The sequence below is a fragment of the Penicillium riverlandense genome, assembly GCF_028828495.1.
Source record: "Penicillium riverlandense strain IBT 135883 chromosome Unknown utg000001l_segment0_segment0, whole genome shotgun sequence".
Lineage (NCBI taxonomy): Eukaryota > Fungi > Ascomycota > Eurotiomycetes > Eurotiales > Aspergillaceae > Penicillium > Penicillium riverlandense.
In genome coordinates, this window is record NW_026643194.1 from 847,657 (window position 1) to 862,989 (window position 15,333).

General features: G+C 49.5%; 7 protein-coding genes across 7 annotated transcripts; 5 read left to right on the top strand and 2 right to left on the bottom strand.

Moving 5' to 3' along the window:
• Positions 1 to 1,003: 1,003 nt before the first annotated feature.
• On the bottom strand, positions 1,004 to 1,852 carry N7474_000350 (uncharacterized protein; the record flags this gene model as incomplete). Its single annotated transcript, XM_057191765.1, has 1 exon — positions 1,004 to 1,852. The coding sequence occupies one exon, from the start codon at positions 1,850 to 1,852 to the stop codon at positions 1,004 to 1,006; it is 849 nt and encodes a 282-aa protein (XP_057056718.1).
• Positions 1,853 to 3,019: 1,167 nt separating this feature from the next.
• On the top strand, positions 3,020 to 4,146 carry N7474_000351 (uncharacterized protein; the record flags this gene model as incomplete). The annotated part of the gene is made up of 2 exons (XM_057191766.1): positions 3,020 to 3,278; positions 3,326 to 4,146. The coding sequence occupies 2 exons, from the start codon at positions 3,020 to 3,022 to the stop codon at positions 4,144 to 4,146; spliced, it is 1,080 nt and encodes a 359-aa protein (XP_057056719.1).
• Positions 4,147 to 5,037: 891 nt separating this feature from the next.
• N7474_000352 (uncharacterized protein) lies at positions 5,038 to 5,626 on the top strand (the record flags this gene model as incomplete). Its single annotated transcript, XM_057191767.1, has 2 exons — positions 5,038 to 5,046; positions 5,099 to 5,626. The coding sequence occupies 2 exons, from the start codon at positions 5,038 to 5,040 to the stop codon at positions 5,624 to 5,626; spliced, it is 537 nt and encodes a 178-aa protein (XP_057056720.1).
• A 1,627-nt stretch (positions 5,627 to 7,253) lies between these two features.
• On the top strand, positions 7,254 to 8,304 carry N7474_000353 (uncharacterized protein; the record flags this gene model as incomplete). Its single annotated transcript, XM_057191768.1, has 4 exons — positions 7,254 to 7,525; positions 7,589 to 7,781; positions 7,837 to 8,136; positions 8,197 to 8,304. 4 exons carry the CDS (start codon positions 7,254 to 7,256, stop codon positions 8,302 to 8,304), a joined length of 873 nt encoding a protein of 290 aa, XP_057056721.1.
• Positions 8,305 to 8,613: 309 nt separating this feature from the next.
• On the bottom strand, positions 8,614 to 9,357 carry N7474_000354 (alpha/beta hydrolase; the record flags this gene model as incomplete). The annotated part of the gene is made up of 1 exon (XM_057191769.1): positions 8,614 to 9,357. The coding sequence occupies one exon, from the start codon at positions 9,355 to 9,357 to the stop codon at positions 8,614 to 8,616; it is 744 nt and encodes a 247-aa protein (XP_057056722.1).
• Positions 9,358 to 10,801: 1,444 nt separating this feature from the next.
• N7474_000355 (DUF3759 domain-containing protein) lies at positions 10,802 to 11,228 on the top strand (the record flags this gene model as incomplete). Its single annotated transcript, XM_057191770.1, has 2 exons — positions 10,802 to 10,922; positions 10,990 to 11,228. The coding sequence occupies 2 exons, from the start codon at positions 10,802 to 10,804 to the stop codon at positions 11,226 to 11,228; spliced, it is 360 nt and encodes a 119-aa protein (XP_057056723.1).
• Positions 11,229 to 12,065: 837 nt separating this feature from the next.
• Positions 12,066 to 15,260, top strand: N7474_000356 (SPX and EXS domain-containing protein; the record flags this gene model as incomplete). The annotated part of the gene is made up of 7 exons (XM_057191771.1): positions 12,066 to 12,119; positions 12,196 to 12,333; positions 12,405 to 13,670; positions 13,716 to 13,859; positions 13,911 to 14,084; positions 14,134 to 14,223; positions 14,274 to 15,260. Coding segments are annotated over 7 exons (2,853 nt in total), but the record flags the coding sequence as incomplete, so codon positions are not given.
• Positions 15,261 to 15,333: the final 73 nt, after the last annotated feature.

Sequence of the window (15,333 nt, forward strand, 5' to 3'; positions counted from 1 at the left end):
TATAGCAGAGCTCACTGTGCAAGATTGTCGGCCCTTCTTTTGGAAAGATTGCGTCATTTATATAAACATCACGTCGCCGCAAGGTAGAGACCCGGCCCCTACCTATACAACCGTCACCGACCACCAGAGTATCCTGAACGCCGTATACCAGACCTGGTTTCCAACCAGAGCCCGCCAATATGACCAGTATCTTAATCGCGGGAACTTTTTCGCGTCGCTAGTATGTTGTTGCCCAAGCAAAGGGCAAGGTCCTCCTAGCATTGCACGCATCAGAGAGTGCCATCAATTGCTCAGAGATCGATTGAAGACCTATGCGCAAACAGATCCTTCTTCTCGGTCGGACGCTGAGCTGTCCACTACAGTTGGTCAGACCCAAGAGGGCGCCCTTACTACAACTTTCGCTCGTGCGTTCATCGTGATTGACAAGCTAGATTGGGACGAGGAAGGTGTTCTCCTAGTCCAGTCTGATTTTCTCGCTTCTGATGGTGCTGAAGTACTAGAGAAGTCTCGGTTAAAGATGGTGCGGGAAAAATCATGTGAAGGAGACGGAGTTTGGAGGATGTCATTGATTGATGCGATGATGACCATAATCAGACACTCCAATGACCCACAGAGAGAAGTACCCCGACAGGATGAGAATGATTTCTTTGAGAAACGGTTTGGGAATAAAAAACCACGGGCTGATCAGTTGTGCATGGGCGAAGCATGGTTAAATGTCGATGCAGAGAGATTTTGGTCACAATAGAAGCATTCTTTTCTTTGGTAAATCCATGGATACATTCACGAAACGCGGCAAAATTTCGATGACCTCGCTGTCACCACAAATAATACATACTTAGTATTACTCTGTGTCCGATTCTGATTCATAGCTCGAAGATCTGCCTTTCATTCAAGTATCTGAGCATATACTGAGCTATAGCCGTCCCGAACACCAAATCCTATGTACTCTCTTCCTGAGACTGTATCCTGACGTATATACACTCCCTCTAACTGGTCTACAATATCAATAACAGGAATCCTCCAGTTCGAACCACATAGTGAACCATTGCGGCTCAGGCTCGTAGAAGACCGAGATACTTTTGATAGTCTGTCGGTCTAACGCAATAGAATAGTCTTTCAGGAAAAATAAGGTCCCTATCCCATTGGGGGTTGCAAGGGCGGCATAAAACGCATCATCATCTGGGGTCCAAGTGGTGATTAATGGGTTTCCTGCGGCATCTTCTCCCATCCTATCTGCAGCCGCGGTGGCTAGAGTCGAGTTCGTTTCAGTGTTGATAATTTCATCTTGGAAAACATATGAGAGCGTAGAGGGATCAATTTTAAGATGCCCACAGGCCGCCTGCCAAACAACCCACATCACTGCAGACCATTTATCCGGGGCAGTATCCATAAGACCAGTTTGCGGATTCGTCGCCCGCCCATAGTTGTTTGCCGCGATTAGTGTTCCGACTTGGGGTGCGACGTAGTTCTCGTAAAAGATCTGATTATTTGTTCGGAGGCGGACCATGACCTTAGCAAATGCATTGCGAGCCACATTGACTCCAGCTTGTTTCAGGGCATACTCGGTATCATCGGAAACTGTAATCGGGCCAGGTTGGCCAACTACCCAGTTCTTTGTCACGTCGATGGTGGCAACATCGATGGCATTAGGATCAGCTAAGACGGACTGGAACTCGGCCCAACGACGCCTGCCCTTGGCAACATATTCGTCGAAGCTCACGCTGGGAGAGCCAGCACGTTCAGAGAAAATATGAGTTTCGAACGCTTCTTCCGGTAATGATTTTTCTCCTTGGAAAGAGACTTCGGCAGTAGCCAGGACAAGAAACGGGGCAAGAAAATAGAAGGCTTTCATCGTGAACAAGAGGCAAAAGCCTGAGTTTGAGTAGTGTTCAGAAATTGTTCAAGGGCTTGAAGGTGTGTGAACCGGAACTAGTAGAAGAAATGGCGCCAGTAATGCCTATCTTTAACCACTCGACTTGTTTGTTCATTCTTCTTTGGGTGGAGTTTAGTCTATTTTAAGGTCAGGGTTTTCTACAAGTGTTTACGGCTTTTTAATACGGGATAGTACATAGTCCGTTTCTTTGCCGGTCGGTCTACTAAATATTCCCCAGTCTACGGCGCGCGCTTCACGCTGGATACCATCTATATTCTTGCTTTTCTTTCTACTTCTTCCACTTCCCATATGTGCATATGGTGCCGGTCCGTTTACTATGAACAGGCCAATGGTTATGAGCCTGTAATTATTAATATTTGTTGTACCAATCTAACTAATGTTCGCCCGTGAATAACGGGGGCCGAAGGATTTCTTCACATGGGGCCATTTCCTCGCACTGGGAGGTTTGGCACTACTAATTTACTAGGTTTAACACTATTCCAGTCACTACCACCTTCGACAACATCATTTAAATGCAAAACTAACTGGCTTCAAAATAAGGCTTAGCCTGCGACTATTTGCAGCTCCACCCCCTGGAAAATATGGACGATTTATACCGGCACACTCCAAAAAGGTTTCCCACATCATGAAAGTAATTTAATTGGCCGATTCTGAAGAATATCAGGCGCAAGTAGAGGAAAAACCTAGACTAGACCTTGACAACCCACGGGCCGGCCCACTTATCCAGAGATTTTGCTAAGTGCTATCTTCCCCAAGGACCTTTCACCCACCTACCCATTAAAGGAGGAGTTTTTATAAAGTAGATATAGCTAAAAGACGGCTATATTAGAAGGTATACGGAGCACCGTTTGCAAGACTCATTCGATGCTACTATACGTATCTACAAGGCTACTAAGTAATGTATCTCAATATTTAAACAATTATTAGTCCGATGAGGTTCCCAGTAAGTGAAGTCAAACAAGATAAACGCCTACTAGTCTGGCTTCGTGAGTCAAGCATTCATCATTACATCAGTCCATGACAATATCTAAGCATTTTCTCGGCGAGGAAAAAACTTTTAGTAGACGATGTTTCATCTCTAGTAGTATTCTATACTATCCGTATGTTCTTCCCTTGAACATCGTTATGGCACGCGGCCGGAACCTCGGTCCTACTATCACAGGCGCAAACCCACCACCAACATGCCTCCTATGCGAGATGCAAATCCCATCGATGCATGATTCTGGAATTGCAGACTCCCTTGAGGATGCTCAATTGCTGCTCAAAAGTCAATGGAGGGGTTATTGGAAATCCAGTCTAAAGCATGTGACGGTGCCATCCATCAAGGTAGAAGAGGCATGCTTTGGCGATTTTCCCCGGCTATGGTCATGTTTCTGTCGAGCTAGTAAGTTTCAGATAATATTTCAAACTAAATCTAACTGACTAATATAGTGATCAAGGAGTCAGATACTAAGTATCGTCTAACGGGTATTAACGTGGTGCCACGGCACCTAAATGTCCACTATAATTTCCCGAAAGATCCAACAATCGCGAGAATTGGTGGGAGAGAAAATGCCCGATATGATGATCAAGACTTCACTCGATTCCTTGCTGCGAAGATCGGAAGACAGCCGCGCCAGTATAAAGGGGAGCTACTTGGATATATTATTCATGCTCATTGCTGGGTGCTCTTTGGCCGAGTTCTGGGGGCCTTGCCGACTAAGACCAAACTCGCGAAATTTATCCAATCTTCCCGAAAACACTGGCGCAAAGAAAAATTACACGGCTTAGAAGATTACAACATTCGCTGGGTCAAGCCGAACCAGGCCCTATCAGAGCTTGAGTACGGCTGTGATATTTATCAGAATCCACTAGTCATACCAGCGCTTCAAGAAGTGATTACCCGCGCGAACCCAAGCCACACCATATACCCTCTTTTTAACAAGCTTCCGATAGAACTTGCTGTCCTGATCTGTGAGTGGATCTGCCCAGCTGACTACACCTCGAATGATGTTGAAAACCTGCGCAATCTGCTTTTCGCATTTCAGTGGGAGATGCCGGATGGCTTTTGGCGAAGGTGGCTAAAAGAAGATTTATTCTTCGAGTTAGATACTCTCAGGAAGTCTAACTCTCCAGTGAATTGGCAGGTATTGGGACTTGATTTGATGGCTCTTGTCTCAGATCGAACATGGTATACTACCAATGGTCTAGCGAATCGTGAACGCATACTCAGAAATATAATTGCTATCAAAAGGGGCTTGGGAATGAGTTAAGAGAACACAATAGTTGCTTTTACAAGAATTGCTATCTGAAGCGATTTATTTAACAATGTTTCGAAGCTATCAAAGGGAACTATGTATACCTTACCTTTTTCTAGTGAGTGACCTAAATTCCCTTCTTCTATACCTTGCAGTTTCGTTTGGAGCTTTTAAGGTTTATTGGTCTTGGTAACCCATTTATAGCGGGTAATGTTGTTCATCTTCTTTGGGTTACTTGAATTACTAAACATCGATCTTGAGACTTGACAGCCTTATCTACCCTCTTTCCTCCCCCAACCAGTGTCTCGTGTCTTTCTCTGCATTTATCGTAATGCTGCTTATAGACCCTACGGAGTAGACGCTAGGTCTCTATTTCTGTACAGGCTTGATATCTACTATAGGGAGAATGTACATACTTTGATCTTAGATAGCAGGCACCAAGTCCTAAGCCGGAAGTAGGTCGAAGGGGACAGCTACTTAGTCTCCTTCTCTACCTAAGACACCTAGGTACCTAACCTTGGAGGTAGGCATCAACTGTGACGATGAGGTCACTCGACCTCCATATTCGCTTTCAATGCCGGGTTGTCGAATTGGGAATGAGGGCTCAGGGTAAGGGCTGTAGGCAGTAATAAATCAATGGTGCCGAAGTAGAGTACGATGTCTATACGTAAGGTAATATCTATTTAAGATTAGAGCTTCTGTTATTTCAAGGACTGACCTCACATACAGACAGGCAAACTCCGTCTTTGGGTTTGTCTTTCTTTGTCTGCACCTATATATTAGACTGCACCCCTTCCTGTTGCTCTTTTCTTCTCTCTTCTCCCCATGTTGATTGTTTCTGTTACTAGATGCCTAGCTAGTTGAATCGAGCGATCTTTTTCCTCTTCCTTGATTGTGTCCTTCATCATGACCAATGTGAGCCAGAAAATATCAATCACCTTATGCATAAGTCACTAACTGCTATTAGTACACCAACTACCACGCTATCAGCCGAGAAATTGCGCGCATTCGACCAGGAGACCCTGAGTCGACTTTGTACGGGGTTTGGAATGCAATTCTAGGGCTACAGTTCCCTATTGCGCAGGGATACATCACGCGTCCCCAAGACCGACATACAGCCCAGAGCGGCCAGTACGGCTTTTCTGATCTGCACACATTTCAGTACCGTGGAAATGCGGCCAATGCAAGCAAATTTCTCATTGTGCAGTGTAAGAGGGCCGGATCTGAGAGTCAGGATTCTGTTTGGCGGGACGCTGTCGACCAGTTAGACCAATACTTGTGCGACACCCACGGCAGACGTCGACCTGCAGATCGCACCCCCGTCTATGGAATAGCTGCTGTCGGACTGAAGATGCGCGTTTATAGGTACGACGATGTGAACCAGTGTGTTCTCAATTGGGCACCAAGGGGGTTGCCACAGGGCGCGCAATGGGATTTGGAGAGTGAGGCCGGGAAAGTACAGCGTATTTTGGATCACATCCTCAACAATCATTAGATACGTGTTCCGGGGCGGCAGCATTAGCCTTCTTTTAGAGTAGACTTTCCCAAATATCGAGACACGATTATGAAGTCCATTGAATATCACGCCGTTATTTAACACTGTTCCAGTCACTACCACGTTCGACAACATCATTTAAATGCAACCCCTACGAAATTATAGAAATATTTCCTTTTAATTAAAAGTCGACGAAGCTATTGGTTTATTTCTCTCTTTTTTACTATTTCCTACCATATAAAGTTCAACGTAAGGTCGTTTTGTGGATGACCGTATATTTTGTTGCGGAACTACATATTATGAAGAATGCTAAGTAGCCATATCTGTTGCAGAATACTCTTATCCCAGTTACCGTGTGCTAATGCGAAGAAGCAAGATATGGCCTGTACTTTAATGAAGGCTAAGTATATGCCCTGATTAAGGTATTACCTACCTCTCAACTGATCTATTGTCCCATTTAGGTTTCAGTAGCCGTAGCCTAAGATTAGTCTCGCTCAGCTTCCAGATATCCAGGGTGTTTAGGCTTAAAAAGGCCTGGCAGTTTAAGAATTTACGGACTAATGACGTGGTGTGCTTTCTTTAGGCTTGGAGATTAACTTAACAGGCTAATAAGAGTTGCTGCTCTTACTAGTCAGAAGTGCAGGCTAGGAGCGATCAGTACGCTACATATAGTGAGTGGCTACACGCATGACGAAGCTATAGAGCTTCGTCATAATGGTCTTTTCGGCTTGGTTGGATAGTACGTGTGTGGCGTAATCCTCACAATTGGCATCAGCATAGGCTAAATCTGTTTCATCTCTTCATTAGGACACGGGTATTCCACACAATATACGCCACTGTTCGAAGTAGACAGAAGGTTGACCGTCAGCAGGAAATGTTAACATCGAGTAAGATAGGATATTGTTAGCCCACCAAGGGTGGTGTGGCACTAGCCAATAATGTCTCGATTGCCCCGCATTCGTCACGGAACTCTATGCTTATCCTTTTGCACAACTTCTGCAGAGCTCCGTTCCTCGGAAGTTTTTCCCTTAATGATCGCTGACTAGGACAGGGGTATTTGCGGGGAAGAGTATAGTATTGTTATTAAGTTCTGGGATGATTTATTTGCCTCAATATAAGTGGGTTCAGAATAACACTATGACATACTCCTCGGGACAAAGAGGGCTAAAATTGAACGATGACCAGGAGATACCTATAGAATATCTGACGTTGGGAGTAACACTTCAATGTTTCGAGTATAAAGCTAATGAGTTCAAAAAGAAAACAGAACTTTACCTGTTTGAGTAAGCTTCGGCCCGACCTGCCTGAACTCTAGCCAAGTAATGCGTTGTTTGGGAGACTTTTCTCTTTTAGCCATAGGCTAAAATGCTGGCAATTACATCTTCATCCAGCCTGATGATCGTATTGACAGTGGCTCTCGTCAGATTACTTGTCGCCTGCAGAGGGGTCCTGGAATTGGGCTTGAAGTATTAGCCGCTGGCAAAATCTGGGGAACTTCCATATTGCCGGCGATATGGTCGAAGGAGGAATAAAGGTAGACGATCGCCTCTTGCAGAATCCTCGATGGTCAACAGATCAACAACTCCCTCTTCCATTTCTGATTGCCTTACTATCATCAATAACCAACATGGTCTCCTTTTCTGCCATGGCCATTGGCCTCTCTACTATCCTAGTAGCCCTGGCCCTTCCTAGTGACATGTCTAGTGATTTGTCTAAGCGTCAGACGATCACTACCAGCCAGACCGGCACTAACAACGGCTACTACTATTCCTTCTGGACCAATGGAGCTGGCACTGTTGATTACACCAATGGTGCTGGTGGTGAATACAGCGTCACTTGGTCCAACGCCAACGGCGGCGACTTTACCTGTGGAAAAGGCTGGAATCCCGGCAGTGCTCAGTAAGTAGACCCAAAAGGCCTACATGAACAAGCTCATTAACATGCATGCGCGCACCTCCCTAGGGACATCTCGTTTTCCGGAACCTTCAGTCCAAGTGGAAATGCCTATCTGGCCGTCTATGGCTGGACCACTAGCCCCCTGGTTGAGTACTACATCATGGAAAGCTACGGAAGCTACAACCCGGGCTCTAGCATGACTCACATGGGCACTGTTACAAGTGACGGTGGAACGTACGATATCTACACTCACCAACAGGTTAGTGATTGCCATAGTCCTTCTGCAAATAACTCTGTTCTTAATGTGTCTACAGGTCAACCAGCCCTCAATCACCGGCACGGCCACCTTCAACCAGTACTGGTCGATCCGTCAGAGCAAGCGATCCAGCGGTACCGTCACAACCGCTAACCACTTCAATGCCTGGGCTGCTCTGGGCATGAATATGGGTGCATTCAACTATCAGATCTTGGTCACTGAGGGCTATGAGAGCAGCGGCTCTTCTTCTATTACCGTTTCGTCGGGTGGATCTTCGCCTGGTGGTGGCACTACTACTACAACAACAACTAAAACTACCACTACTACCACCTCTTCTGGCGGCTCTTCTACTGGCAGTGTAAGTTGATTCTCTACATGTTGTGCCTGTGGACGAGAAATTGATTTTGATCGTAACTAGTGCTCTGCTCTTTATGGCCAATGCGGTGGCATCGGTTGGACTGGACCGACCTGCTGTGCCTCTGGCACTTGCAAGTACGGAAATGCGTACTACTCACAGTGTCTGTGAGCCGATGCCTTTGAGGCATGGTATCGAAGCTGAGAGGTGTGAGAGGGAGATTGAACATGTTAGGATGAGATAGCTATAACGAGTCAAGTTATTTCAATGGATGAATTCTTCATATATGCCAAACTCACGAAGATCCAATGCGCTAACCAGCAGTGGTAAGAAACAGAGGGGTTTGGACAGTGAGGTCCAAGGCGTGGAAGTAGTTTAACTGTGCGGATTCGATTAATGCGCCTCGAGTCCAGTGATTATTATTAGTCCTGTATATATATCTAGTAACGTACATGCCACAGATGGATGGCTATATCACTCTCAACCGATTTCCACACTGCCCTCCGGCACACCCTGCCGACTGCGCAGCCTGCGTGCAAAGAACTGCATGACGGGCAGCATCTCATCACGATTCGACGGCATGCCATCGCCTTTCCTCGCATACCGACTCAACTCAACAAACTCAAACACCTCTTTCGTCCTGCGCACAGCAGAATCCGAAACCACCAGTGAATCCCGTCCCGCAACGAGCAACACAGGGGTCCGATTCTTCGCGCCACCTGTCTCACCAGACAGCGCGAACGGTGCCCCAATGGAAACCACCCCGCCCATTTCTTCCCGTGCTGTCTTCCCCAATGCCCGCGCAAGTGCTAACCCAACCATCCCGCCCTGCCCGAGCCCAAGCACCATGATCTCCCTTGCCCGGTAGCCGCATTTACCCATCAATGTGTCGCGCACGACATCATCAACTAGTAATGCCGTGGCGCGCGCAAACCCGGCGTCCATGTCTAGCGCCCCCGTCGACGAGTCGAAGGAGACATCGTCGCCCCAGTGGAAGCCGCCCAGGTCGAAGGGGAGCGGGGCGGGCGCTTGCACGGTGACGATCGTTGTCTCGGGGAGGTGGAGCGCGCGAGCGAACGATGTGAATCCCGCGGCGGTGTCGCCGAGGCCGTGGAGGAGGAGTAGGATGTTCGGCGCTGGGGTCTGGGCAGGGCTGGGTGGGTTGGTGATGGTGAGGGTGAGGGCGGAGGGGAAGTCGGATTGGAGGGGTGATTTGGTGGGCATGTTGTGGTGGTGGCTGTACACTTGGTCTATTTGGGGAGCAATAATAATAATAATAGTAATAATAATGGAGCTGGACCGAAGGACCGCCGCGGTGTGGCGCAGCTGATGGAGGGGCTGACGAAGACTGTGGATTGGTATTAGGGCTGGTATGGTCGCGGTATCATGGCTGCCTGGCGCGATCAACAGTGGCCGGAACATCGGTTAGGCCATTAAGGATAGCGTTTCGAGTGGAATCATGACATCGAATTGTTTCATGCTGGCCTAGGAACTGGTGGGCTTCATCTATATACTTCCAGCGACCTAGGTGCGAAGTATATCACTCAAAGACATGATTTTCTTTGGGGATGCTTTTGGCCTGCATTTGGGGACGTAGAATACATCAATTGACTTTCCACGGCCACTAGGACGGGGTCTGTCGATGTACTCCATATGTACTCCATGTACTCCGTGCTTTCTCCCGTCGCGTCGTATTAGTGTGGCTGGTGAATACGCAACCAACCCCACTCAGCCACACCGACGGCACACATGAAAGTACGTAATAGGATCCTAAGAGCAAAAACAGATCAATAGCGGCTTCAATTTGCTTATGCTGGAAATCCGCTATATGCTCCAATTCTCACCGCCGCTTGCCCCTATTGACACACTGCAAAGACATCCTAAACCCCATGTCGGGGCCGGCCGGATCGCCCATAAGGCAGAAAGGACAAGCCTCGGAGAGGAAGCTTGGGTTTCTTGGCGGGGTGATTATTATGCAATGTACATCGGCAATACCGCTAGTAGATCGTATTTCGCCGGGCTCTTCGGGCTTTGTATGATTTTAGTGTCGACCAACGGCAATAATAATAGTTTGTGTTTCAACACGGTCCTCACAACGGTACCTACTGTGTATAGTTAGGTCCCCACCATGCCCTATTACGCGCCACCGGGTGATACGGAGGGCGCCACTCTCACCCACGGGGAACCCTGTGAATGGGCAATGGCCATGCCCTTCGCTCAGCTCGGATACATACCCTAGCCACCCATACGATCTGCGCCACTAACGAGGGCCAAATACCGATGCAGCCCTGCGAGCCGTGGTCCCGGCTGCCCTATGGAGTGGGCCGCTGGCGCCTATCAACAAACACTCAGGGCCAGTGGGACCCGGCTGAGACAGAGAGCTCCTGACGAGATGGAGGAGGGGTGTTTTCTGGAGTCTTCCGTCGTCAGTGGTTGCTTGCTTGCGCTGCCTATAAGATCCCCTTCCTCGCCCCTCGGTGTTCATTCTTTCTTCATCACTCGACTCTCTTCATACCTCTCTATCTCACCACTTTTCAATCACCCTCTTCTCATATTCACAATGGTTTTCGGCTGGGGTAAGTATCGCTCTGCATGTCCCTGCCCCCCCTGCAGCATGCACAGGTACACATATGCAAGATACTGATGATCGATGCAGGCGAATCCGACGATGCTTCACCGTCAGGTGTACGGAGGAGAGCAGCACGAGAGTCACTTCTCGCACGAGCTCATCGCCGGCGCCGCCTCGTTCGAAGGCATGAAGCTCTGGGAGGACCACCAGCGCAAGGAGGGTATGTATACAATACATCCCTATCACCACAGATCCTCGTCAATCATCGCTAATACCCCCTGCTCCAGGCAAGCCCGTCAGCCACTCCTTCGCCAAGGAGGCCATCGCCGGCCTGGTCGGTGCCGAGGTCGACAAGCTGGCCGAGACCAAGGGCATGGATGAGGTTGACCGCCTCAAGGCCCGCGAGCACGCCAAGCGCAACGCTGAGCACATGTACGATGAGCACTACGTCCAGGGCCACGGTGCGGACCAGTACGACCCTCAGCGCTACGGCCGCCATGAGCGCCAGGAGCGCCGCGGCTGGTAAATGCGAGGCATGGATAAATGACCTGCTTTTTTGATGAGAAATATTTTCTCCAGTGTTCCCTGTATGTACCGGGACAGGACAATGAGAACAATCCCTTGATGGACCTGCTTGGTGATGACGTAGATGATGCAGACTGTAGTACAAAATAATTGTCCGGGAGTCCGGGAAAAGTCCGACAGGGCTGCTTTCGCAGACCCGTCATCGCCGACGAGAACACATTCCTACATTCCAGTCCAGATGCAGATCACGCACGATCGGGGAGTTGCGGGCTCAAACGGCGGGTGTGTGAACACGCCGGTATTGCAATCGAGACTGCGGCGTGGCAAACGTGGGTGATTGTAGTGTAATAACATACCGTAGGGAGTGAGTCCATGGGAGGGTTGTTGTCGTTGGAAGAAGGTGAGGCTAACTCGACATGCTTGAATGCCTCAGGCCAGCCAGCCATGAGATCAGGGCAGCACGTGCTCGTAGGAAAGGTTTGATTGCTTCGATCCGTACGGCAAGTACCGGCTACCAGGGAATGACTTTGGTGGCGGCTAAAGGTACTGGTACAACCACTAATTTTCTATCCGGTTTCTATCTTTCTTTTTTTCCTGTTCTGTCCCCGTTTGCTGCATCCTCCCCCACATCCTGCTGCCCTTCGACTATTATTCTCCGACCGCGCGGGGATCGCTCTCTTCTTTTTTTCCTCCGGTCCAGTCCACCTACCTCCGTCCAGCTCGTCCGATTGTTCTTGGAGATCATGCCGTGAAGCTGCTGGCCCACGATGAAATTCGCCAAGTTGGTTGCTCCTCCTCAAATAAACATTCCGCTGGCTGACCCAACTCTCCGTACAGAGAGCTAGAGCAGGATCTCGTTCCCGAATGGCGGGCCAAGTATCTGGACTACAAGGTACGCTTTTCACTCCGTGCACCGCACTCTCAAGCTTTCGGACGTGGTCGCCAACCGTGACACCCCCCGCATCTAGACCGGCAAGAAGAAAGTCAAGGCCATCACACGCGCCCTGCAAAAAGCCCAGCGCAGTCCTTATACCCCGACCCTCGGAGCACCAACCCCTTCCTCCCAGGGAGCCCCCGTCCCGACAACCTCACGTCATCCAATTTGGGTAAGCCTCTCAACCGGCACCGGTCGAAAATCAACTCTCGTTCCACGCCGAGCCCACAAGCCGAAAGACAGCCGTTGCGGACACCCAAGTCGCGTCCCTCACCACACGTGGGGAACCGAAGCTATGGGAGTATCATCGCGACGCCACCCCTCCGCGGGCAAGGGTCGGATGCCGAATCCTTTGAGCTCCCAGACCCTGCTATGGACCCGCAGGAGGAGTATGTACCTCCGGAAGACGACGCCGGCCTCTCCAATAGGGTGAAAACGCCGGCACCGATCTTGCCCAGACGCGCTACGTTTGGAGATCTGCCGGCGCGCGATGAGTCTGCCGAGCAAAGGCCGTCGTTGGCGCAGCAGCAGTCCTTCAACAGCCCAGAAGGCGGCGCTTCGAACAAAAGTGAATCGGGGAATCGCGCATCCACCCTTCTCCGCCGTGTCTTTTCCAACGCAGAGGGAGCATCTCCGGGCAAGCGAACACAGTCCAATTACCACCCCGACGTGGAAAAGCGACAAGATGAGTTCTTTGCATTTCTGGATAGCGAGCTATCCAAGGTTGATTCTTTTTATGTGATGAAGGAGGAGGAAGCATTGGAGCGCCTACAGCTTCTTCGCCACCAGTTGCATATCATGCGGGATCAGCGGATTCAAGAATTCATGGCTGCCAAACGAGCCGCCAAGGATGATGAGGCTGAGATGCAGCCACGGCCCAACGGATTAGGAAAATTCAACGATCGTCTCAAAGGTACCCTGACAGGAAAACCCCGATTTGGCAAGAACTCTGAAGCTTTGGCGGAGATGGCAACCCCAGGGTTGCAGGGGCGGGATCACGATTTCATTGTCAACCGCAGGGACTTTACTCGACATGACCCGCAGAGCCACGAGGTGTCCTACCGCACAGCCAAAAAGAAGCTCAAGCATGCCTTGCAAGAATTTTACCGCGGAGTGGAGCTCTTGAAGGGATATGCTTACTTGAATCGGACCGCCTTTCGGAAAATCAACAAGAAGTACGACAAAGCAGTTAATGCCAGGCCCCCTCTTCGATACATGTCAGAGAGGATCAATAAGGCGTCATTCGTTCAGAGTGAGGCGCTTGAGAGTTTGATGGTCACTGCCGAAGACTTGTATGCCCGCTATTTCGAGCGAGGCAATCGCAAGATCGCGGTATCGAAGCTTCGACACAAAATCACGAAATCCGGAGACTATTCTCCTAGCACGTTCCGCGCAGGACTGATGTTGATGGCCGGGGCATTGTTCGCTATCCAGGGGCTGGTATATGCTGCTCAGCATTTACATTCTGGCGATCTTGAGATTCATGACCGCACCAGCTATTTGCTTCAGGTCAGTACCTTCCTTATCTATCAAGTCCACAGCTGATGATAAAAGATTTACGGTGGGTATTTCCTTATTACGTTTCACGTCTTTCTCTTCTGCGTCGATTGCATGATTTGGACGAAGTCGAAGATCAACTACGCATTTGTTTTTGAATATGATACCAGACACACACTGGAGTCGCGTCAGTTGCTAGAGGTAAGCATCTTGACGGGACAACAAAATTTGGTGTTCTAATATGGCCGGCAGATTCCTTCCTTTTTCTTTTGCTTGATGGGCCTCTTCATGTGGCTCAACTTCTCATGGATTAATGCCATGTATATCTACTGGCCTGTCGTGCTTATTGGCACCACGCTCATTGTTATCTTCTTGCCGGCTCGTATACTTTATCATCGGAGTCGAAAGTGGTGGGCTTTTTCGAATGTATGCAGCCCTTCTGTTTGACTCTGACTATCGTGACTGACCCATGCAGTGGCGCCTTTTGCTTGCCGGGATTTACCCAGTTGAATTCCGTGATTTCTTCCTTGGGGACATGTACTGCTCTCAGACCTATGCGATGGGGGTATGACTCCACTCTTTCTTTGAGCCAGGAAAATACTGACTCCATTATAGAATATTGCGCTTTTCTTCTGCCTTTATTCAGCACACTGGAATAGCCCATCTCAATGCAACTCCTCGCACTCTCGACTGCTGGGATTTTTCACCTGCCTCCCCTCAGTATGGCGCGCTTTCCAGTGTATTCGTCGATACCTGGACACCAAGAACGCGTTCCCGCATCTTCTCAATCTGGGCAAGTACATATTCGGTGTCCTCTACTACGCCACCTTGAGCATGTATCGCATCGACCGCGATACGCGATACCAGGCCTCGTTCATCACTTTCGCTCTCCTCAACTCCGTTTACACCTCCGTGTGGGACCTGATCATGGACTGGAGTTTGGGTAACCCGTATTCCAAGCACCCGCTGCTCCGTGAGGTCCTCGCATTTCGCAAAGCGTGGATCTACTACGCAGCCATGGTGATCAATGTGGTCGTTCGCTTCAACTGGATCTTCTACGCCATTTTCACCCTTGAAATCCAGCACTCCGCCGTGCTCAGCTTTGTGGTCTCTTTCACCGAAGTCTGCCGCCGCGGCATCTGGTCCATCTTCCGTGTCGAGAACGAGCATTGCACGAATGTGCTTCTGTTCCGCGCCTCGCGAGATGTACCCCTTCCGTACGAGGCCTCTTTCAGAGCCACTCCAGCCGTGGACGGCGGCGACTCTCCTGAAGATGTGCAGCTCCGGGAACAGCCTATCCCAGCCACACCATTCATGCCCCCTGACGACGTCGAGCACGGCGCGCCATCTGGGTCGAGTCTTCGAGCACGTCACCGTCGTCCGTCGGCTGGTATCGTCCGTGTCGGTACGGCCCTCGCCTCTGCGCACGCTCAGGACTTCCAGCGACGCCGTCTTCCAAGTTACTTCTCGAGTCCTACCATGAACGACTTACCTCGCACCGCCGATGATACTAGTGATGAAGACGAGGAAATAGATGTCCTGACTGATGAGGACTCGGGGCTTACGGCGGATAATACCTATCACGATCAACATGCAGAGTAGCCTGGGCCGGTCTCTGATAATAGGAGTTCATATACATAGATGGCTTAATTAATTCTGTCAATAAATATTGCCA